The 24,070-nt window shown below is 40.7% G+C and overlaps 1 protein-coding gene across 1 annotated transcript in view; it reads right to left on the bottom strand.

Moving 5' to 3' along the window:
• trip12 (thyroid hormone receptor interactor 12) overlaps positions 1 to 24,070 on the bottom strand; it is a 118,546-nt gene that overhangs the window by 26,293 nt on the left and 68,183 nt on the right. The window contains exons 20-29 of the mRNA XM_055646499.1: positions 18,963 to 19,191; positions 14,774 to 14,892; positions 14,406 to 14,604; positions 10,708 to 10,811; positions 9,554 to 9,728; positions 8,783 to 8,924; positions 5,394 to 5,585; positions 3,639 to 3,790; positions 1,946 to 2,161; positions 24 to 93 (exon numbers count right to left, since the gene is read on the bottom strand). Coding sequence (XP_055502474.1) covers positions 24 to 93; positions 1,946 to 2,161; positions 3,639 to 3,790; positions 5,394 to 5,585; positions 8,783 to 8,924; positions 9,554 to 9,728; positions 10,708 to 10,811; positions 14,406 to 14,604; positions 14,774 to 14,892; positions 18,963 to 19,191 — 1,598 coding nt within the window. The remainder of the gene's footprint in view (positions 1 to 23; positions 94 to 1,945; positions 2,162 to 3,638; positions 3,791 to 5,393; positions 5,586 to 8,782; positions 8,925 to 9,553; positions 9,729 to 10,707; positions 10,812 to 14,405; positions 14,605 to 14,773; positions 14,893 to 18,962; positions 19,192 to 24,070) is intronic.

Here is a 24,070-nt window from a genome sequence, read left to right as displayed (position 1 = left end):
AGAATACTAGCAGGAACACTTACCAATGATTCATCAATTTCATCATCTGAGCCATCATCATCACTATCTTCATCCTCTTCACGTATTCTTCCACTGGAGAAAAAGGATGGGTGATGTTTCCGACCCTTCTTGAGTGGGGGGGGGGGGGGGGGGGGGGGGGGGGGGGGGAAGAGACAAGAGAAGATGAAGAGCTGGAGGTGAGATAAGACCAGGACCAATCAAGGCCAGCCACACATGATCTCAGGGAGGGTGGTGTCTGGTAGCTCGGGAAGGTGTAATCCCAAGAGGAACATGTGGAGAACTGTGGAACTGGTAAAACAACTAGGGCAGAGGAAGGGAGTGGGGAGGGGAATGCAAGATGAAGTTATTAAAATTAGAACATTTAATGTTCAGACCACTCAGTTAGTGAGGCCACATGCAAATTGGGGGAACAGCACCTCATATTTTGCCTACAGTCCCAACCCATCTTTTTTCTCGAGATGCTGCCTGACATGCACTGAGTTACTCCAGCACTTTGTGTCTATCTCTTGTTCTAAACATTTACTGACCCTATGCCTTCATTCATCTAGGTTTCATCCATCAACTGAACCTCGCATCTCAAAATAGCAAGGGGATTTTTATTCAAAAATTAAACATCCATAACTCAATGAATGAATGCCATGTAAATCACTAAGAATTCAAGTCTTTATATTTCCTAACACTAGGCAGAACAAATTAATTTTACTCAATAGTGACCATGTACTGTGGAACCAAGTAATGCAAGTCTTACGATTTTAGATAGCTTTTGTGATTCAACTTGGTTTTATAAACAGGAATATAATAAAAACTACTTTTTCTTTGTATGCCATTAACATCACAAGAGCCTTGAATTTCGAAACAAATGGCAATAACTACTATTATTTTCAACTTCATGTCGAAGAAAATTGCTCCCTGCAGTTTCCCTACAAAACCTTTCAATATTTCTTCAGCTTTCTGGAGAATTAATTGTATTTTATGTCAACAATAACATTTGACACCACCTTCAAGATATGCATCTTAACAGTTTTCAGGTTTGGAGGTACTTGTTCACTTTGAGTTTTAGTATGACACAAAATCTGCCATTTCTGCTGAACATGCTAACGATTTATAACAGAGCTTGCTGTCCTGACCCTAATTTCATATCCCATAACATTCAAAGGCAATTCCATAGGTAGCTTTTAACACCATTGAATTCCGTCAATGTTATTTGTAATAACATTGACGGTATAAGCCCTATCTGGAAAAAAAACTGAGGTTTGTCAAAAAATGCCTGTTAAAAGTTGAACAGATACTCTCAATTCCTGTTTTGCTTTTTGTTGTTGCTATTTGCAATTAAAGGGCACTATATAAATACCAAGAACTCTTAAATTGTTAACTTTTTTTTAACAAGGTCAAGTCATGCACAAAATGGAGAAGTAGGGGCAAGACTAATTTTTACAAAGAAAATCTTGTCCTTCCTCAAAATTAATAACATGGATATTGAGTTGAGGTGCAACCCCCAAGATTATCAATCACTGGCTACTGGTCTTGCCTATCAGGGCCAAGATGCAAACTTCCCTTGAAGCTGACTCCCAGCTATGAGCAAGGCCCAGTATATTGCAGAGTCTGTGATCCAAGCTCACATGTGCGACCTGCAGCTGTGACTTGATCCATTTAGCTTACAGTCCCAGTCTTCTCCACCCGTAATATTTGTACAACATTACGTAATACCAATAAAGATAGCAAGTAAATGAGGCATTAGAAGACTAGAAAACAATTTAAAACATTAAAATTGGTTCAATTAAATAAAATCAACTTGTTCTGAACAGATAAGCCACTGTTAAATGGAGGACCCGGGCAGGTGTAGATTAGACATAGATTTGGTCTTGAGAAAAATTGCACAATTGGATTTTTACCCCACCATAAAACAAATATTATTTCCCTGCATCATAACATAAAGGAGAGAAAAATGTTACTGCTTAATACTGAAATAAAGCAGCCACCACCTCTGACAACAAGATAACGCTCAATAGCCTGTACTAAAGCCAATGGATCAATCTTCACTGGACCACCCTTCCATTGCTTGACATTGGTACTGTCCGGATGTCTCTGCAGCTGGCATTTCAACTGATGCGTGTTGAAGAATTTCAGAGCCTGGGAGCCCCTGATGAATAAAAAAGACAGTAAGTGAAAAGCAATGTCAAGGAAAAGGGACAATTTTACCTAAACAGTCAATTTAAAACAAATGATTCCCTATTCAAAAATTAATATGCAAGTCTAACACTGCGAAAGGAGAGGGCGAGGAAGATTGCACATCAGCAGTTCAAGGAAATTAAGTCCGCAATTAAAAACTTTTTATAAACCATCACAATGTTTTCTGATTCTGATTGTCTGCCACGCTGGGACATTCCAATTAAAGGCTAATTTTAACCCAGGGAGACAGCTGGTAGTTAAAGTGGCAGCAGTGCCACAACCAAACATACAGATTACAATTAATAGCTAATTTTTGAGCACTGTAGAATTTACATATGTACATGTTTCTTCTGGTTCCATTTTAATTTTCTGGTAATTAGTTGACTACTGTATATTATTATTTAAATGTCAAAACAAATCAAAAAGTGTTGATAGGCCCGTGAGAGAGAATATATTGCAGGAGTACATGAAAATGATAGTAGTACTTATTGCCCCGAGATCAGATGTGGAACCAATGGCTCTCTCCTATTTCAAGATACCATGCCATTTAAACCTGGGCTTACATGAGAAGGCGATGCCTTTCTTGCTAGTCTTGCATGGCCGACAAGTACTTGTAAGCAGTATGGAGTTTATTTTTAAATTCATTTTCAAGTGTGTAAATGACAACGGAAGACCCAGATCTGCCTTATGCCTCAGCAAAACCCATACGTTCAATCATACAACTTCAATTATTTAGTTAAATCAAGGGGGCAGCACAGTGTGCAGCGGTAGAGTTGCTGCCTTAAGGGCCTGTCCCACTTACGCATTTTTTTCAGCGACTTGTCGCGGGGTGTCGCCTGTATGGTCGTGAGTAGTCGCTCAAAGAGTCATACTTTTTTCTGGTCACCGCTGGATTTTGAACATGTTGAAAATATTCGGCGACCTGCTGCGACTTGCACTCCAGCAAGTGGCCGAAAAAAATTGCGTGTGGGACAGGCCCTTTACATCTCTTGCGACCTGGGTACGATCCTGACTACAGGTGTTGTCAGTACGGAGTTTGTACGTTCTCCCCGTAACTGCGCGTGTTTTCTCTGGGTGCTCTGATTTCCTTGCACATTCCAAAGACCTAGAGGTTTGTAGGTTAATTGGCCTCGATGTAAATTGTTCATAGTGTGTTGGATAGTGCTAGCGTACGAGGATTGGTGGGCCCAAGGTCCTACTTCCATGCCATAGTTCTGAACTAAAGGGATAATTAAAGATCAGTCTGACATCTGAATCATTAGATCAAGTTACTTCAATCAGTGGGTATTTAGCTCATGGGTAGTAAATGTTTCTCAATGGCTGGCTTTCTTTTGGACTGTCTGGCGGTTGGTGTAGGCAGCAATGGAACGGACTAATCATTGCAGTTTTAACATACCATTAAAGGTTTGATACTTCCATTCAAAACCATGTTAATACACAATTCATACCTGCTTCCTGTTCCATTTCCACTCGGGAAATCATGCACCTTCACTGGAAATTGCTCCATCTGACTCAGACAATTGTTCATTTTGTGCACCAATGCAAGCAAAGGCCCGTTTCCAAGAGGTTCAAGTCGATCAAGAGGTTCGTCTCCTGGAGGCTGCAAAGGTTGATAAAATGCATTACATTCCTCAAAGTTCACTATGCTTGATTATTTGCAATCTCCCCTCCCCCACATGTTTTAATACCTCTTCATTGACTAAATGTATCACTGCATGAAGCATTCTAGTGACATAGCCAACATTTACAACATTGAGGCAGAACTGTTTCACAGCTGCGTCTTGGGAAGACCGCTTTCAATCCAATTATGTAAACAATTTATCCGTATAACCAGACTGTGACTGAACGCGTTCTATTATAAATAGACTTGTTATAGAAGGAATAATTAGCAACCAGATAAATCCTTTTTAAGATGATCAAAGGTTGATATATTTTCTGCATTGGTAACGTCACAGGTTTGATATATTGCATGTTGACGATATGATTATTAACGCAATGCTTTTGCATCTATATATTTAGAGGTTTGAAAGTGGTTGTTCAAAATACAAATGGTAATATTGAAATTTCCCATACAACTGTTAGCATGCAAAAGTAATTTACGTCCAACAACATTTGCCTCAGTAACAAAAGTAATAAAGCATCGTGCCTATTAGCACAGAGCAGCAGTGGCACAGAGGTGGAGCTGCTGCCTTACAGCGCCAGAGACCCACCCGGGTTTGATCCCGACTACAGGTAGGTGCTGTCTGTATGGTGTTTGAACGTTCTCCCCGTGACCTACGTGGGTTTTCTCCAGGATCGCCAGTTTCCTCCCACACTCCAAAGATGTACAGGTTTGTAGGTTAATTGGCTTGTTAATTGTAATAATTGTAAATTGTCCCTAGTGGGTGTAGGATAGCGTTAGTATGCGGGAATCGCTGGTCGGCGCAGACACAGTGGGCTGAAGGACCCCTTTCCATACTGTTTCTCTAAACTTAAAACAAATTTAGCTAGTTTCGTACCAATATCGCATCTCACACATTTAGAGTCACAGAATGATATAGCACAGAAACAGGCCCTTTGGCCCACCATGTCCACGCTAACTACCACTTGCCATCTACACTAATCCCTAATCCCTCTATGCTACCAACATTTTGTCTGTAGCCTCGCATGTCTTTGTGATTCAAGTGCTCTGCTAGATTTTGAAATGACCCGGGAGTAGGTGACTCCATTATCTTCTCAGGCAGATTGGACCCCTTGTGGGTGAAAGAAAAATGATTTTTTTGTATCTTTGAGACACATGATAAAATACCAGGCAGACTATATTTCAACTAGACCCGTGTACACATTTCTTCATCAATTCCATGGACAATCCAAATAAAGGTCACCCATATTTACTAACTAACCATGCCCAGTTACCTTAATTTTGATGAGACCAATTGTTTCCCACTCACTGATAAATATTTGGGCGCTATAAGCAAAACTATTCCTAACTTTTGATAAACACCTACAAAAATTTCTGGTTAATACGAGCAAAAAGATATTTCCACAAAGAATTATAACCACTGAAACTTAAAAATAAATAACACAAAGCGACATTTAAGAGTTTTTGATTGTACCATCAGTTTGAGGATCTGAACTAAACCAGATGCAATTAGCTACTAAATTTGCAAGACATAATCACGAGGGAAAATATCAAAATGCAGCTGCAAACAGAAGTTACTCACAGGACAACCGTAGAAAACGTGAAGAAACCTTCTCAATCTGACATTTCGGTTCACAAGGTCTTTATCACTTTTTGACGTCAAATACAACAGCAGTTGTTTTACAAAACCACTGTGCTGAATTTCAAAGGACGACACATCAGACTCCGAGACTATTGAGCGAATTTCTAAAAGGCACTCAATTCCTCCATCCACCTTTGGGGGTAAAAAAAAAATAAGACAGTGAGTCTATGGTACACAAAATACCAATTAAAGCAAATCTGCTTCAGAAAGTTTATGTAGAAGTCATTCTTATGCTTCAAATGGGGCTGTAAAGTACTTTTCACATAAGCTCCTCACTCAAAATGAAATATTCCACGTCCTAAAATTTTAAGATTGGACGTCTTAAGTCTCATACAATATTCATTTTTAAAAACAGACTGTAACATTTTGATCTTCAATTATCTTCAACCTGACCAGAGGCAAATGCCAGAAACTGTAGGACATGCACCATGTGCAGTGTTGCACAATTAAAGTTCAAGGCAAATAAGTGGGCAGATACCATGGAGGAATATCACAGCCTAATTAATATACAAGTCAAGTCAAGTCAAGTTTATTTGTCACATACACATACGAGACGCGCAGTGAAATGAAAGTGGCAATGCTCGCGGAACAACAAAACAACCAAACAAATTATAAACACAATCATAACACACATATTATTTTACATAATAACACAAGTTCAAGAAAGTGATCGAGGTGTGTTCCATTACACTCGAGGGGAAATTTAAAGCATTGAAGTATTCAGAATTTTAGGCATGTAATGGATCTCAAGAGAAATGAAAAGTTGGATAGAAATTACAAACTGCATAGACTAAAATGACAACAGCCTTTGCAGGAGTCAGTTCAGAGAACACCAACACCACAGGATAACCTAATGAATCCAAAAAAGAAAGTGCTGGAGTATCTCACCAGTTCAGGTAGCATCTGTAGAAAATATGGAAAGCTGACATTTTGGGTACGGACACTCCTTCAGTCTCGACCCCAAACATCACATCCATGTTTTCCGGAGATGCTGCCTGGCCCACTGAGATACTCCAGCATTTTGTGCCTTTTTTGTAAACCTGCATCTGCAGTTCCTTGCGTCTCCAATGTAATCCAAAATTGGGTGAAATATCTTAACAATGAAACCCATTCACTTGGCCTGATCTTTATTTTTTTTAAGTTATTCATTAAGATCCCCCTTAAAATTTTTAATCAATTTTGCCCCCCACCCCACCAACTTTTCATGAAGGGCCCTCGTCATTTCTGAAGCATGGCACACACATTCCAAATAGTTTCAAAATGGCCGAACTTGGTCTCTCCTCGGGCAAAGGAAAATCTGTCAGAAAAAAAGGTGGAAGGGATTATGTGCCATGCATGCAGAAGGCAGGACAAAGATGATTGAAGTGACCAGATCAAGACAGACAATATTATTGGATTGGTTGTGTTATAAAGGTGTCTTCTGGCACAGCTGCAGAAATGAAGCGTACATTGCTTTCCTGGATGGATGTTAAAAAATCTTTTCTGAGAAGTGAAGCAATTTCCCATTGCTCCGATTTGTAATTCTGGGGCCGAATTGCACAAATAGAAATTATATGACTTTGCTCAGGTGCTATATTCTTACTGGCTACTTCAAATAACTATGTTAGAATCAAGATATTTAGCCAACCACCTAAAATATCAATATCCTTTTGTAGCCTTATTTCCTCTTCATACTTTTCCACCATCTTTGCCTTATCAGCAAACTTAACCATTCTAACTTTGATCCTGCATTATCAGCCTGTGCAGTCTCATCTCTGATAAAAAACTTGAGTCCATAACATCAGAACCAAGAGGCAAAGGTACCATCCAAGTTACTGCTAAAATGTGGCAGTGATAAACAGAGTTGACGGTCATCATTGCTTGCCATGATGTGAAAGTAAGCGTTTTTTCCACAAACTGAAATAGCTGGCACATCAGAAAGTGCTACTGTCTCCACAAAAGAGCCCTCATCCGATAGAAGAGTTGTTACATTAACTGGCTGTAACAAATTAACACCTAGAGTAGATAGATGGTAAAAGAATTGTAGTGGAATTGACGTGCATGTAATAGAATAAGTAGAAAGGCCACAGGAATTAGGGAGAGGGGTAATGGGACCAATAGGATTGCCCTGCTGAGAACTAAGATGGACTTAATGCGTCAAATGCCCTAATTTTGGATTTAATGAAAAGAAGACAGAGGTGATTTTATTTGATCCCAATGGCTGCCGTGAACCTCCATTTGTTGATTTAGGTCCATTGTCAAGGTACGTGAAGCCAACAGTTGTGAACCTGGGTTTTAGGATGGACAGTGACTTTAAATTAGATCGCCAAATATGCGCGGTGGTTAAGTCCAGCTTCTTTCACCTAAGGAAGCTGGCGAAGGTGAAGCCCATTCTCGAGCGGCAGCATTTTGAGACAGTAATCCATGCCTTTATTACATCTAGGCTGGATTACTGTAACGCGCTCTATTTTGGTGTTGCTCGTTCTTCACTGGCTCGTCTCCAGTTGGTTCAGAATGCTGCTGCTCGCCTTTTAACAGGGACTCGAAAGAGGGAGCAAATATCGCCAATTGTCCCTACACTGGCTCCCGGAACTTTCGGGTTCATTTTAAGTTACTGTTATTTGTTTTTAAATCTCTGAATGGGCTCGCCCCGCCTTACCTCTCTGAGCTGCTCCACCATACACTCCTGCCCGGTCCCTCAGGTCAGCTGGTCAGCTGCTCCTGGACCGAGGTCTAGTCGGAGGCTCAGAGGGGATAGAGCCTTCTCTGTTGCTGCTCCGGCACTCTGGAACACCCTGCCGCTGCACATCAGACAGGCCCCCTCACTGTCCATCTTCAAATCCAGTGTTAAAACGCATTTGTACTCCCTGGCTTTTGACCATGCCTGAGGCTTTGCTTCTGTTTGTGGTGTTTTTGATGTTTCTTAATTTTATTTGTCTTTTCCTACTATTTCTTTTGATTGTTATTTTTGGTGTGTATTAGCTTTTTTGTCAATGATTAGTGATGTACAGCACTTTGTTGCAGCTATGTTTGTTTTTAAAGTGCTCTATAAATAAAATTATTATTATTATTATTATTAATTTTGCTTTACAGTTAGTCAGATAGTTAAGTCGGTTATAGGTATTTAACCAAAGGATGAAAAAATGCACATATCTCTTGCAGCTAAACAAGTGAATAAATAATGAGGAATCAGATTCTGCAACCATCTGATAAGGAATGAAATATTCAGAAACTGGACTACAAATAGCAAAACTTAAAGATACATATTTGGTCACTTGAATTTTTTTCAAGCTGCAGCCCCTATTGCAAATCATTTACTCATTGGTTTTTGAAAAGCTTTTGATACAGACCTGCAAACTTAGTTGCTCAGTGGCAGAACAAAGTCTCTGAAGAACATTCAGTGCTGGATTGCTTGTATCCACATTCTCTGAGGTGAAGTAACGGTCAACAAATTTATGGGCTTGTTCCTTTATCCACACTTTTATCTTCTCTCTGTAAGGAAAGTGGTTGTTCAAAATACAAATGGTACTATTGAAATTTTCCATACAACTGTTCGCATGTAAAACTGATTTACATCCAACAACATTTGCCTCAGTAACAAAAGTAATAAAGCATCGTGCCTATTAGCACAGAGCAGCAGTGGAGGTGCTGCCTTACTGCGCCAGAGACCCGGGTTTGAGCTCGACTAGGAGTTTGTACATTCTCCCCGTGGCCTGCGTTGTGTTTTCTCCAGGATCGCCGGTTTCCTCCCACACTTCAAAGATGTACTGGCTTGTAGGTTAAGTGGCTTGGTATAATTGTAAAGTGTCTCTCGTGGGTGTAGGATAGCGTTAGTATGCTGGGATCACTGGTCGGCGCACACACACAGTGGGCTGAAGGGCCCATTTCCATACTGTTTCTCTAAACTTAAACAAATTTAGCTAGTTTCGTACCATTATTCAGCTTGATAAACTGTCACCACCAATCAAACTGGTGCATAATTGTACTTTACTGAGCAACCCTCCAAATAAAGCATAAACCCGAATGAAAAGATTGACTATTTTAAGCAGCAGTGATAAAACTTGAAACAATGAGGCATTATGAAATCTAAAATATTTCCTCATAATTCTAAAGAGTAGTACCTGTTATTGGACATGGTATCCTTTGAGGTGACCCGTGCAATGCCACTTACTCCGGCAGTGCGTGCTGGTTCAGCATTGTTGCTATTTGACTGTGTGCTTAGCCTTCCCCATGTTTTGGGATTCAAACTTGCTAGGAAGGAAGATTTAGGTGACTGGGCAGCTGTAGGACTCTTTGCTGTAAGGAAAAAAATTGGAAGCTAGTTAAAAGGCTGCACTTTTCCACATGGAGACATTTTCCTGTAGTTCAAATTTCTGTCCAATAAAGTACTGCAGATATAAAACTATGCAGTGCTTAAGGTAATCTTAGGGCCAAATTTCTAACTTTGCCCACAGTATAACCAAAGTAGCTGATGATTCATATCTAAGCTTCAAGATTTAACCAACACGACGGAATCCATGCACTTTGGATTTTCAAGCAGTATTTGATATAGTGTCATATGACAAATAATGGAGAAAACAGATTCACAAGGTGGTGCTAATACCTAGCAAGTTTGGCCATAATATCTTGGCATGAACAGGGGATAAGTTAAAAGGCAAAAGGATAATAAATTATTTGCACGTTAGCAATGATCACGAGTGGCTGAAGGATCAGAACTGGGTCCTCATAATTAGCTACTATTTTCAACGATTTTATGAAAAGATCGTTCAATATTTGATGACAATATAAAGCTAGTTGCGAAAATGAGCTGCGAGTCAGATGGGCTAAACAGGTGAAGAGGGCAGCAGATACAGTATAAAATGCAAACACATGAAGTTAAGCAAAGAACAAAAGAGCAAAATAATTTCATTTTTCACTTTTGGTTACAACATTTGTTAATACAAGATACATTTATTTGTCACATGTGCCAGTTGGCACAGTGAAATGTGATCAACATTCAGCCATACAATAAAATAAAGAACACAACACACAATAGAGTCAGACATAAAACATCCCCACACAGCAGAATCAAAAGTTTCCCACTGTGAGGGAAGGCACCAAAGTCAGCCAATCTTACAAATGCAAGTGATACTCAATATTCTTGGCTCGTTAACTTCCAAAACCAAGACACACACTCCAACAGTCTTCCAACACAAACTTCAAGTGTTTAAACAGACCAGCAAAAACAAATTGGCATTTCCATTATTGGAGGACTGTAACATTACAGGAACTGTACCTTGATTGTCTACTTTGTCATCATCTCTTGGAGGCGAGTACTTCTTCGTCCTCCTGGTTACACGTTTTGGCAATCTTTTCCTCTTTAAGACATCACTTAATCGTCTGGAAACAAAGCAAATGTCCTTACAGATAGCCGTGACTATACCCGTTAAAATTTAACGCATTTCATGGAAATAAGTAGACCTGTAATTTACAATTACCTGGTAATTACCAAGGAAACTTATCCCCGTCAATAGAACACTGTTGAACTTCACAAATTGCAATGAAGCAAATAATCTGTGGTGTTGGTCAATATACTGATAGTTTCCCCTCATGTCTTGGCCAGCATCACAGAAAGTACAATGTAACATCTTTCAGATGCTAACACATCATATCACTGCTGTCTACTGCATTGTTTAATAAAGTTTTCATTTTGCCTTCACGGGTCCAACTGAAGGTATGTTGGACAGAAGTATATTGAATTAATTCCACGAGAGACTTGGAAAATTATTTTTTATACGAGGACAATATAGCACAGAAACAGACCCTGTGCAGAAACATGATGCCAATTTAAACTGCATATTTGTCTCCATATGGTTTAAATTTCTTAATTCCCTAACTGTTCACGTGTCTATGTAAATGCCACTTTAATAATGTTATTATACCTGCTTCCACCACTTCTCTTGGCAGCATGTTCCAGATTCTTACAATTGTGTAAAATTGTAACAAAAATCCTTTAAATCTTCCCCCATTCATGTTAAAGCTATGCCCTCTAGTATTTGATATTTCCATCTCTTCGGAGAAAAGGCCATCTAATCTATCACTGCCCTCAATTGTGTACACTTCCATCAGTCACCTCTTAAGACGGATGAATCAGGAAAAACAATCCACGTTTGACCAGCCTATTTTTAAAAACAATCCTCTAATACTACCCCCCCCCCACCCCCCCCAAAGCTTCCACATCCTCCCTAAAATGCAGCGACTAGAACTGCACACAATACTTCAAATGCTTCAGGTATAGTTCCTGTAATGTTAGTCCACTAATAATGAAATTCCTATCCAATTTCAAAATGTTGCAACACAACCACCTGACTCTTCTACACGATGCACCAATTCAGTATGCCTTCTTCACCATCCCATCACTGTGTTGTCACCTTCAGTGAGCCACGGACGTGCACCCCAATATTCCATTGAACTTCCACGCTTTTAAAGGAACTGTCATTTACTGTACACTTTAAATATGATCTTTAAATATCATAGGAATATCAGATAAAACAATCCTTTTAAAACATGTGCTAAACTATTCTGTATGTATTAAGGCAAAAAAAGTTCGTCAAAAAAGCATGGTTTTAACTATACTGTTTGAAATATGTCACATGATCAGCTAATACTTGAACTTCATTCTAAAGTTAAAATATTCCTTTCCAGCTTACATTTACAATTTATCGTGATTTTTCAGTTTTTATGATATTATTGGCTAGCATTTGGCAGAGTCTGATCTGGCAAGAAGTGCATTCCCGACCTGCAACCAACTCCTGCACCACCTCACTCGTAAATACGATAGTTTAAATATAGTAAGCAGTGAAAAAAAATATTTATCCTTGCATCCCTGTGCACACATTGCACTTTTGCCATCTAAATTGCAAGCATTTGAGTGTACAGATTTTTCTAGTGAATATCCAGCCTAGGAGGGATAAAAATGTAAAGATCTGCCAAGCTCCTGCTGAGCTTCACTTTCTGATGTGTATATGCTTTCAATTTTCTTTAACACCAGTCTTATGATAGTCTACTTCCAGCCACCACGCTAAAATTAAAAGTGTGACTTTCCACATATATAACCTTCCACATCATTGATAAGAATAGCTTGTTACTTATTGGAAGCAAATGTTAAGCAGCATTGACATACTTACCATGGAACAAAATATTACTTTAGAGAAACTAGGGGTATTATTAGTGGCTCAGCAATGCCATTTTATTTCAAATCAATATTAGATGTAGCCCAATTCCAGCTGTATTTCACACCTCTCAGAAAAGCAGCCAAACGCATTCAAAAACGTTTTCCACTCTGGTCATTCCTCCTCCTTCCCACTCCAGTCAGGCAGAAGATAAGTTTGAAAGCACGTCCCACCACACTCGGGAACAGCTTCTTCCTCTCTGTTATTAGCTTTCTTAATGGTCTTTCCATAACTTTCCATAAGCTAAGATACATATATCTTGAACCATTGCACTCTAATGCTGAGAACTATATTCTGCACTATCAAAGGACAAAGGACATTTATTGTCACATACACCAATTATTGACATTTGAGTTACCATGCAGCACACAAATAAGATAAACATACATTTTAGAATTGAACATAAAACATAAAAAATATCCCTGCAGCGGAATCAACATTTCCCACTGTGAGGGAAGGCACCAAAGTTCAGTCGTCTACCTCAGTTCGGAGGCTATTGAGGCCTTCGCAGTCGCCGCTAAGGACCCGATGCTTCCCTCAAACACTCTCAGCGGCCCGGAGTCTCCGAATCGGCCGCTTCCTATCGGAGACCGCGGCTTCCGAAGTCCACAGGCTGAGCTGGGCGGAGATTCAACGCTGGCGACCTTGGCGAGAGATCCCAACGCTCCGCGATGTTAAAGTCAAAGTCAGCGACGCCAGCGGCCGGAACGTCAGTGCCGCCAGCGGCTGGAACATCAGTGCCGCAGACCACAGCGCCACGGTGTCAAAGTCAGTAGTCGCAGCACATCCAGGACCTCCAACACGGCGGCACCAGTAAGGCATCGCTCACTCCGCGATGGAATCCAGTGCTGCGCTGCCACTGCTTCAGCTGAGGCTCTGGCCAGTCACCGGCAGCAAAGGCAGCACCAATCCAGGTGGTAGGCCGCAAGGAGGGGGGTGCGAAGATGCGGCTCGGAGAATAATCGCATCCTCAGCCAGGAAGTGACCAAGAAAAGTTTCCCCCTCCCCCCACATAAAAAAGGCCAAAAGATATCCAAAACAAACTTTAAAACAGACTAAAAAAGTAACAAAAAGAATGAAAGGACCTACAGCTGCAGGCTAGGCAGCCACACGCGATGGCGCCACCACTCGAGTGAATCATTCTCTTCACTCCACCTAATGTACTCGAGTTTGGCTTGTGTATAGCATTCTGATTTGATTGGATAACATGCAAAGCAAAGCTTTTCACTGTACCTCAGTACACATGACAATAATAAACCTAAATCTAGTACCTGGCAATTACTGCACCCTTGCAAATCAGTCACCATCCTAAATTACAAACTTTATTACACTTCAGCAATATTTCAGTCTACAAAGTACTGCTTCGTAAACAAAAGAAAAATCAGACCATTAGGTAATTCTAGGCAGATTTCTGAAGACGCGTTTCTTTTAATAAATACTTGTGCTTCAGGTTTACACAATGCCTGTTATGTCTGTCGAAACGTACACTGAACCTTTACTGTTGCGGCTTTATTGTGCAGCGGTACCAGGCATAGCGCGAATCAGATATAAATGAGGCTTCAACAAGTGATATCTCATAATGTTGTTTTAAATGTGCCCTGACTAAAAACTACATGGCATTTAAAAAAAAAAGTTGTGCTAGTTATTAAATTGCACCTAACTAATATCCAAGATTATTTATCTGTTTGTTAATCAATAAAATCCCAAAATGATGAGAATGCAGAAGCATTTTACTACATGAATGAAAAATGTTCAAACTTACCCCTGGGGGCTTAAATCCAAAGAGTCGTCCATACTTTGGAAGCTGGGAGATCCTAGATCAGGAATGGTATTGCTTGCAGCTGTAGCTGTGCTAATTGTAGCCGTTGTGCCCAGACTTCCTATCCCACTACTGCATGCCTTGGGCGGGCTGGTCAGCAGAGTCTCAGACTCGGCTAAGTTTTTCACTTGGTGCATCACTCCTTTGACCAAAATTAAAAAAGTATTTTATACTTCTCAAAATTCCAAATTTTAATTACAGAAAGGAATGAAATTCAACATTGTGCATAACTCTAGAAATAAGAGCAATTATCTGAGAGAATTAGTTCCATGTGTAAAGCACGAAACAGGCAAGAATTATTCAAATTTTACCTTCTCTTCTGAAGTAAACGCTGAAAATATCTGGTAACTTCTGCATTAAAATTTCTGCCATCTGAAGTGCTCCTACTACGATCTTGAAATCTTGACTTGATAACATGGACGCGATGTGGCTTTGGATTGGATTTTGATGGTGGGATGGAAATAAAAACAAATGTTCACATAAGAGTAGAAGAATGCATACACGATAATTGATCATATCACCGAAACTAGTTTTGAATTAAGAAATGTGTTTGTGTAACAATGACATGGTCAGTGGTGCTATTGAACAGTCCTTCATGTCACAATCATCATGAACAGATAGTTTAAAATTACAATTTCCCAATCAGCTTTGCATTACACTAAAATTAAAACCAATGTTTGAGTCAGTAATTACAATTTATGCCTCATTAAATCCCATTGTGGCTTTAAACTGAATAAGGGGGGTGGGGTGTTGAATGGGATAGTGGAGGATGGAGTTAAAGGGAAAGGGTTTCTTAAATGTGTGAGTGTAGAGACCGAGGGGTGTAAAATGAGGGTAGAAGAAATAGGTAGCAAGGTGAAAAGTAAAAGTGGCAGGCAGACAAAACCAGGGCAAAAATCAAAAAGGGCCACTTTTCAACATAATTGTATAAGGGGTAAGAGTGTTGTAAAAACAAGCCTGAAGGCATTGTGTCTCAATGCAAGGAGCATTCGTAACAAGATGGATGAGTTGAATGTGCAGATAGCTATTAATGACTATGATATAGTTGGGATCACGGAGACATGGCTCCAGGGTGACCAAGGCTGGGAGCTGAACATCCAGGGATATTCAATATTCAGGACGGATAGACAGAAAGGAAAAGGAGGTGGGGTAGCGTTACTGATTAGAGAGGGGATTCATGCAATGGAAAGGAAGGACATTAGTTTGGGGGATGTGGAATTGGTATGGGTAGAGCTGCGAAACACTAAGGGGCAGAAAACGCTGGTGGGTGTTGTGTACAGGCCACCTAACAGTAGTAGTGAAGTTGGAGATGGTATCAAACAGGAAATTAGAAATGCATGCGACAAAGGCAAAACAGTTATAATGGGTGACTTCAATCTACATATAGATTGGGTGAATCAAATTGGCAGGGGTGCTGAGGAAGAGGATTTCTTGGAATGTATGCGGGATAGTTATCTAAATCAACATGTAGAGGAACCAACGAGAGAGCAGGCTATTTTAGACTGGGTATTGAGTAATGAGGAAGGGTTAGTTAGCAATCTTGTTGTACGTGCCCCCTTGGGCAAGAGTGACCATAATATGGTTGAGTTCTTCATTAGGATGGAGAGTGACATTGTTAATTCAGAAACAATGGTTCCGAACTTAGAGAAAGGTAACTTTGAGGGTATGAGACGTGAATTGGCCAAGATTGACTGCCAATTAATTCTAAAAGGGTTGACGGTGGACATGCAATGGAAGACATTTAAAGGCTGCATGGATGAACTACAAAAATTGTTCATACCAGTTTGGCAAAAGAATAAATCAGGGAAGGTAGTACATCCATGGATAACAAGGGAAATCAGGGATAGTATCAAAGCGAAGGATGATGCGTACAAATTAGCCAGAAAAAGCAGCATACCGGAGGACTGGGAGAAATTCAAAGACCAGCAGAGGAGGACAAAGGGCTTAATTAGGAAAGGGAAAATAGATTATGAAAGAAAACTGGCAGGGAACATAAAAACTGACTGCAAAAGTTTTTATAGATATGTGAAAAGAAAGAGATTAGTTAAAACAAATGTAGGTCCCTTGCAGTCAGAAACAGGTGAGTTGATCATGGGGAACAAGGATATAGCGGACCAATTGAATAACTACTTTGGTTCCATCTTCACTAAGGAAGACATAAATAATTTGCCGGAAATAGCAGGGGACCGCGGGTCAAAGGAGTTGGAGGAATTGAGTGAAATTCAGGTTAGCCGGGAAGTGGTGTTGGGTAAATTGAATGGATTAAAGGCCGATAGATCCCCAGGGCCAGATAGGCTGCATCCCAGAGTACTTAAGGAAGTAGCTCCAGAAATAGTGGATGCATTAGTAATAATCTTTAAAAACTCTTTAGATTCTGGAGTAGTTCCTGAAGATTGGGGGGTAGCAAACGTAACCCCACTTTTTAAGAAGGGAGGGAGAGAGAAAATGGGGAATTACAGACCAGTTAGTCTAACATCGGTAGTGGGGAAACTGCTAGAGTCAGTTATTAAAGATGGGATAGCAGCACATTTGGAAAGTGGTGAAAACATTGGACAAAGTCAGCATGGATTTACGAAAGGTAAATCATGTCTGACGAATCTTATAGAATTTTTCGAGGATGTAACTAGTAGCGTGGATAGGGGAGAACCAGTGGATGTGGTGTATCTGGACTTCCAGAAGGCTTTCGACAAGGTCCCACATAAGAGATTAGTATACAAACTTAAAGCACAAGGCATTGGGGGTTCAGTATTGATGTGGATAGAGAACTGGCTGGCAAACAGGAAGCAAAGAGTAGGAGTAAACGGGTCCTTTTCACAATGGCAGGCAGTGACTAGTGGGGTACCCCAAGGCTCAGTACTGGGACCCCAGCTATTTACAATATATATTAATGATCTGGATGAGGGAATTGAAGGCAATATCTCCAAGTTTGCGGATGACACTAAGCTGGGGGGCAATGTTAGCTGTGAGGAGGATGCTAGGAGACTGCAAGGTGACTTGGATAGGCTGGGTGAGTGGGCAAATGTTTGGCAGATGCAGTATAATGTGGATAAATGCGAGGTTATCCATTTTGGTGGCAAAAACGGGAAAGCAGACTATTATCTAAATGGTGGCCGATTGGGAAAGGGGGAGATGCAGCGAGACCTGGGTGTCATGGTACACCAGTCATTGAAGGTAGGCATGCAGGTGCAGCAGGCAATAAAGAAAGCGAATGGTATGTTAGCTTTCATTGCAAAAGGATTTGAGTATAGGAGCAGGGAGGTTCTACTGCAGTTGTACAGGGTCTTGGTGAGACCATACCTGGAGTATTGCGTACAGTTTTGGTCTCCAAATCTGAGGAAGGACATTATTGCCATAGAGGGAGTGCAGAGACGGTTCACCAGATTGATTCCTGGGATGTCAGGACTGTCTTATGAAGAAAGACTGGATAGACTTGGTTTATACTCTCTAGAATTTAGGAGATTGAAAGGGGATCTTATAGAAACTTACAAAATTCTTAAGGGGTTGGACAGGCTAGATGCAGGAAGATTGTTCCCGATGTTAGGGAAGTCCAGGACAAGGGGTCACAGCTTAAGGATAAGGAAGAAATCCTTTAAAACCGAGATGAGAAGAACTCTTTTCACACAGAGTGGTGAATCTCTGGAACTCTCTGCCACAGAGGGTAGTTGAGGCCAGTTCATTGGTTATATTTAAGAGGGAGTTAGATGTGGCCCTTGTGGCTAAGGGGATCAGGGGGTATGGAGAGAAGGCAGGTACGGGATACGGAGTTGGATGATCAGCCATGATCACATTGAATGGCGGTGCAGGCTCAAAGGGCCGAATGGCCTACTCCTGCACCTAATTTCTATGTTTCTATGTTTCTATTTGCAAGGCACATATACAAATATTCTTTCAAATTAACTTGGTTTATTTTTGTAATTTAAGACCATAACATCAGGAGCTGCAATATTAAAAAACTAAGATAGATTTAAACTTTCATATTAATAAAAGGACAAAGTTTGTATAGTAAGTTGGTTCCATCAATGAGAAGTGTTTGAGGAGTCGGGGATGTGGGGAAGTTATAAAACATCCCATCGTCCCAAGGCATCACTTCTTGTGTAAAACCAACAGAAAGGCAATTCTGAATAACTTTAAAGTCAATGGGGAGACACGACAGAATGAAACAGCAGAAGGTAATTAAACCCACTGTGTCCATGACAACTTTATTCAAACTAAACTACAACCCTGAAAATGTTAATGCATTGTCCAATTTCTGGCACTTCCAATGCCTTTGATGAAAGGACATTCAATTTGGGACAAAACAAGCTGCACCCATGACTATTTTGTAAATTAATTTACAACCACATCCTCTGGTTCCTTGCCTTCTTCCTCTATTAAGATTATAAAACCCATAGTGAGGATAATTAGTGATTTTATACATATTCAATGTTCTGGTTCCCCATGCTCAGTAGAAAAAGTACAGTTTTTAAAATAAAACTTCAAGATTTTACAATTAATACCTACCTGGAGACAGCATGATTTTTTAGAACATCCTTTAGAAGTTCAGCATCAGCAAAATAAATTATTCTAAGAATTGCTCTAAGGCACTTGTGTCTGACAGCAGGTCCAGCTGACGAACTATACACTTCATACAACACACCAAACAATGTCTTTATAAAGCATTTAGCCAGGTCTGGATCCTCCCTCATTAGTTGAGCACGTGCATCATCCTTCCTGGTTTCAGAGTGACCACCTACATAATTAAAAAATAAATCTAACATCAGGTTACTTTATTCTGATTGCTTCCATATCTGTATCAACATTCATAATAACTCATTAACTTTACTGAATTCAGGTAACCCCTATTCAATGGCAAGAAATTAAGGCAGGATGCTAATCTATTCCTACACCAGCAAATGTCTCATAGCCAAATGTTCGAAACAGGTTGGCTCAACTTAATTTCTGCTCTGGTCTTGAGCTTTGCATTGGCATTCACCAGCGAATATGAGATAGAGTATAGAGAGATCAGTGTGAGGTGTACTAAAACACTAGACAGATCAATAAAGTGGAGGTGTTGGACCTCTTAAAGAGCATTAAGGTGCATGTCCCCAAAGCCTGATGAGATCTATTCCAGGTTATTGCAAGTGGAGATTAATGGGACCATTGTATCCTCTCCACCTGCAAGCAAGATCCCAGCGAACTGGAGAATATCCATTGTTATTCCTTTGATAGGTTAGGAAGTATGGATAACTAATAAATTAGGCTTGTGAGACTCAATGACAGGATGGCTATCGGAGAGGATTCACTTACATTTGGAAGAGAATGGGATAATTAGGGGCAGTCGGCATGACCTTGACCACAGCAAGTCAATTTTTGCCAACTTGATTGTGTTTTTCGAGGTGACAAAGGTGATAGATGAGGATAGGGCAGTGCCAGTTATCGACATGGACTTCAGCAAGTCATTTGGCAACATTTCCTCATGGTTGACTGCCCCAGAAAATCACAATGCATGTGATGCACAGTGACCCAGTAGTCTGGATTCAGAATGGACTTGCATAAAGACTGAGGGTGGTGGTGGCTGGAGGTCCAAGACAAGTGATGCTGCGCAGGGTCAGTGTTGGGATCTCTCTTTGTGATATTAACAACGACTTGGATGGAAAAGTAGATGGATTGTTTAGTAAGTTTGCAGACATTACAAAAGGGTTGGAGTTGCAAACATTGAAGATGGCTGTCAAAGGAAACAGCAGGATATAGGGCAGGGAAAAGGCAGATGATCAGTCCTGATTGGATGATACCACCTTACAGCGCCAGAGACCCGGGTTTGATCCCGACCACGGGTGCTGTCTGTACAGAGTTTGTACGTTCTCCCCATGACCGCGTGAGTTTTCCCTGGCAGCTCCGTTTTCCTCCGTCACTCCAAAGACAGGTTTGGAGGTTAATTGACTGCAGTAAAAATAGTAAGTTGTCCCCAATGCGTAGGATAGCGTTAGTGTGCAGGGATCACTAGTCAGTGCGGACTCGACGAGATGAAAGGCCTGTTTCCGCACTGTCTCTAAACTAAACTAAAGCGCGAGGTATTGCATTTTGGGAGGTCAAATGCAAGGGTAAAGGATACAGTTAGACACAAAAAGCTGGAGTAATTCGGCAGGGCAGGCAGCATCTCTCGAGAGAAGGAATGGGTGATGTTTCGGGTTGAGACCCTTCTTCATTTAATGGCAGAACTGAACAGCATTGATGTAGAATCACTAGCTGCTGAAAGTAGCAACACTAGCAGATAGAATGGTAAAGATGACATATCTATGCTCGTCTTCATCGGTCGGGACATTAAGTCCTGTCAGAAAGTCGCTGCAACTTTCTAAAATTTTGGTGAACATTGTGCGCATTTTCTGGTTTCTCCATGACACGAAGATGTGCAGGCTTGCGAGGGGCGCAGCAGATGTTTATTAGGATGCTGTCTGAATCAGAGGGTTGTACATAATTGTACAATATATAATTCATAATAATATAGTGGGCTGTACAAACTTGTATTGTTTTCTTTGGAAACTGAAGAGAGACCCAATAGACGTTAACAAAATGACGATCAGAGGCACAGTTAGGGTAGATAATCAGAATTTTTTGAGTGGGGATGCCAAATACTCGAGGACAAAGCTTAAAAATGAGAGGCTGCAAGTTAAAAAATGTGCAGGATAAGTTGTTTTTTTAATTAATAAGCAGAGTGGTAGGTGCCTGACCCGTGCTACCAGAGGTGACTGGAAGCAGATACTAGAGTGATTTTGATTAGGCATATGAATATGTAGAGAACAGAGGGATATGGATCATGTGCAGGTAGATGGGATTAGTTTAATTTGGGATCACGTTTAGTACAATAATAATGGGCCAAATGGCCTGTTTCTGTGCTGCACAGTTGAATGTTTGACACGTAATACTGATTAACACATCACATCTTTAATTGTCACCGATAATACTGAGCTGTAAAGTTCTAACATTTAGAATCCAATCTGTGCTTATTCACCTACCCGTTCCTGCAAAAACACCAATTGGAACATAGAAAAAGTTACAAAGCACCAACCTGGTTAGAGCATTATGACCACCAATTCTAGCACCAAACATATGAAGGTATTGAAAAAATGTACATCTAGGTATGAGGGCTTGCGATTACACAAAGTAACCATTGACTTAATTACAGCCGATTCTACACAAGTCTTCAAAGTCGTGTAGTGAGAGAAACAATTATATTAAAGGTAAGAAGGTAAAGATTTTTAAAAAAAAAGGGATTGGAGAGGCACATTTTTCCAAAGACAGGCTTGTGTTTTTTACCATGTAGAAATTACAGCAGTGTTTATACATAGTCCCCCCATTTCAGGGCACCATAATGTTTGGGACACAGCAAAGTCATGCTTCGTACTTTGTTGCACATCGTTTGCATGCAATGACAGCTTGAAGTCTGCGATTTGTGGACATCACCAGTTGCTGGGTGCCTTCTCTGTTAATGCTCTACCAGGCCTATATTGCAGCCATCTTTAGCTTATGCTTGTTTTGGGGGCTAGTCCCCTTCAGTTTTCTCTTCAGCATATAAAAGGCATGCTCAGTTGGGTTCAGATTGGGTGATTTAATCGACGAATTGAATTTCTTTATTTGTCATTCAAAAACAAGTTTGAACAAAATTACATTGCCATGCAGTCATAACAGTAAGAAAGCAACAAAAACACAATTAAACACAAACATCCATCACAACGAATCTCCTACAGGCACCTCCTCACTGTGATTGATGATAAAAGTCTTAACTCCTCCTTGCTTCTTCTCCCGCGGTCAGGCAGTCAAAACTGCTGGTTCGAGGCGATCGAGGCTCCCGATATTGAAGCCCCTGCCGGGCGATGGAAGTTCCCACAGCCGATTTTAAGCCATGCCGAGCGATGAAAGGCCCTGCGAACGGGTCGATTCAAGCCTTACGATTCGGGGTTGACGAAGCTGCTGTTGCTGGAGCTCCCGAAAATCGGTCACCAACCAGGGACCTGCAAGCTCCCGATCCACAGGGCCAGCGGTCGAAGCCTTGGAAGTCGGGTCGCAGCCGCAGCGCAACCACAGCCTCCGAAGTCAGCCAGATGGTAGGTCCACAGGCTCTGCGATAGAGCCCTTAAGGTCGATTCCAGTTGGAGGCCGCCAGCTCCTCGATGTTAGGCCGCAGCGCAAACGGAGATACGACACGGAAGAAGGTTGCATCTCCATTGAAGAAAGAGATTTTTTAAATGTTTTTAAAAAGTTTCTCCCACATAATACACAACTAAAATAGACTATAACATAGATCATGGCCAATGAAGAATTGACCATTTTGTAGCTTTGAAAAACTCCTTTGTTGCATTAGCAGTATGTTTGGGATCATTGTATATATATTGTATATATATTTATGATATTTGATATGCAATGCATTTTTAATGTAATGTTGCCCCTTGGACCTTGAGTCCGTAAAAAAGTTTATTATTATTATTGTCTTGCTGTAGAATGAACCGCTGGCCAATGAGTTTTGAGGCATTTGTTTGAACTTGCGCAGATAGGATGTGTCCATACACTTCAGAATTAATGATGCTACTACCATCGGCAGTTGTATCATCATTGAAGATAAGTGAGCCAGTACCTAACAGCAGCCACACATTCCCAGGCCATAACACCCCCACCACCATGTTTCACAGTTGAGGTGGTATACTTTGCATCCTGAGCCGTTCCTTCTCTCCTCCATGCTTTGCTCTTGCCATCACTCTGATATAAGTTAATCTTCGTCTCATCTGTCCGCATGACCATTTTCCAGAACTGTGGTTGCTCTTTTAAGTACTTCTTGGCAAACTGGCCATCCTATTTTTGAGGTTTCCTGGCCATCCTATTTTTGAGGTTAACCAGTGTAGCCTTTGTATTTCTGTTCATGAAGTATTCTGCAGACAGTGGCCATTGATAAATCCACACCTGATTCCTGAAGAGTGTTTCTGATCTGTCGGACAGGTGTTTGGGGATTTTTCTTTATTCGAGAGAATTCTTCTATCATCACCTGTGGAGGTCATCCTTCGCCAGCCAGTCCCTTTGCGATTAGTAAGCTCACCAGTGCTCTCTTTCTTCTTAATGATGTTCCAACCAGTTGATTTTGGTAAGGCTAAGTTTTGGCTGATATCTCTAACAGTATTATTCTTGTTTCTCAGTCTCATAACGGCTTCTTCGACTTTCATTGGCACATCTTGGTCCTCATGTTGATAAACAGCAATAAAAGTTTCCAAAGGTGATGGAAAGACTATGCCCATGTACTGAGAGCTCTTATACCTTCATTAAGGAGGCATTTAAACACACCCAAGCAAATACAAACATCTGTGAAGCCAAGTGTCCCAAACATTATGGTGCCCTGAAATCGGAGGGGGGGGGGGGGGGGGGGGGGGGGGGAGACTATGTATAAACAGCTGTAATTTCTACATGGTGAAACCAAAATGTATAAAAATGGCCTTTAATAAAATCTGACAATGTGCACTTTAACCACATGCGATTTTTTTCTATTACAGATCTCAAATTGTGGAATAAATAAGTAAATGATGAGTCTGTCCCAAACATTATGGAAGGCACTCAAGTGCTAATATCTACAACCAACATGGACTTTT

The sequence above is a fragment of the Leucoraja erinacea genome, chromosome 14 (assembly GCF_028641065.1).
Source record: "Leucoraja erinacea ecotype New England chromosome 14, Leri_hhj_1, whole genome shotgun sequence".
Lineage (NCBI taxonomy): Eukaryota > Metazoa > Chordata > Chondrichthyes > Rajiformes > Rajidae > Leucoraja > Leucoraja erinaceus.
Note: the sequence above shows the minus strand (reverse complement) of the source record. Positions and strands in the feature narration are given on the sequence as shown.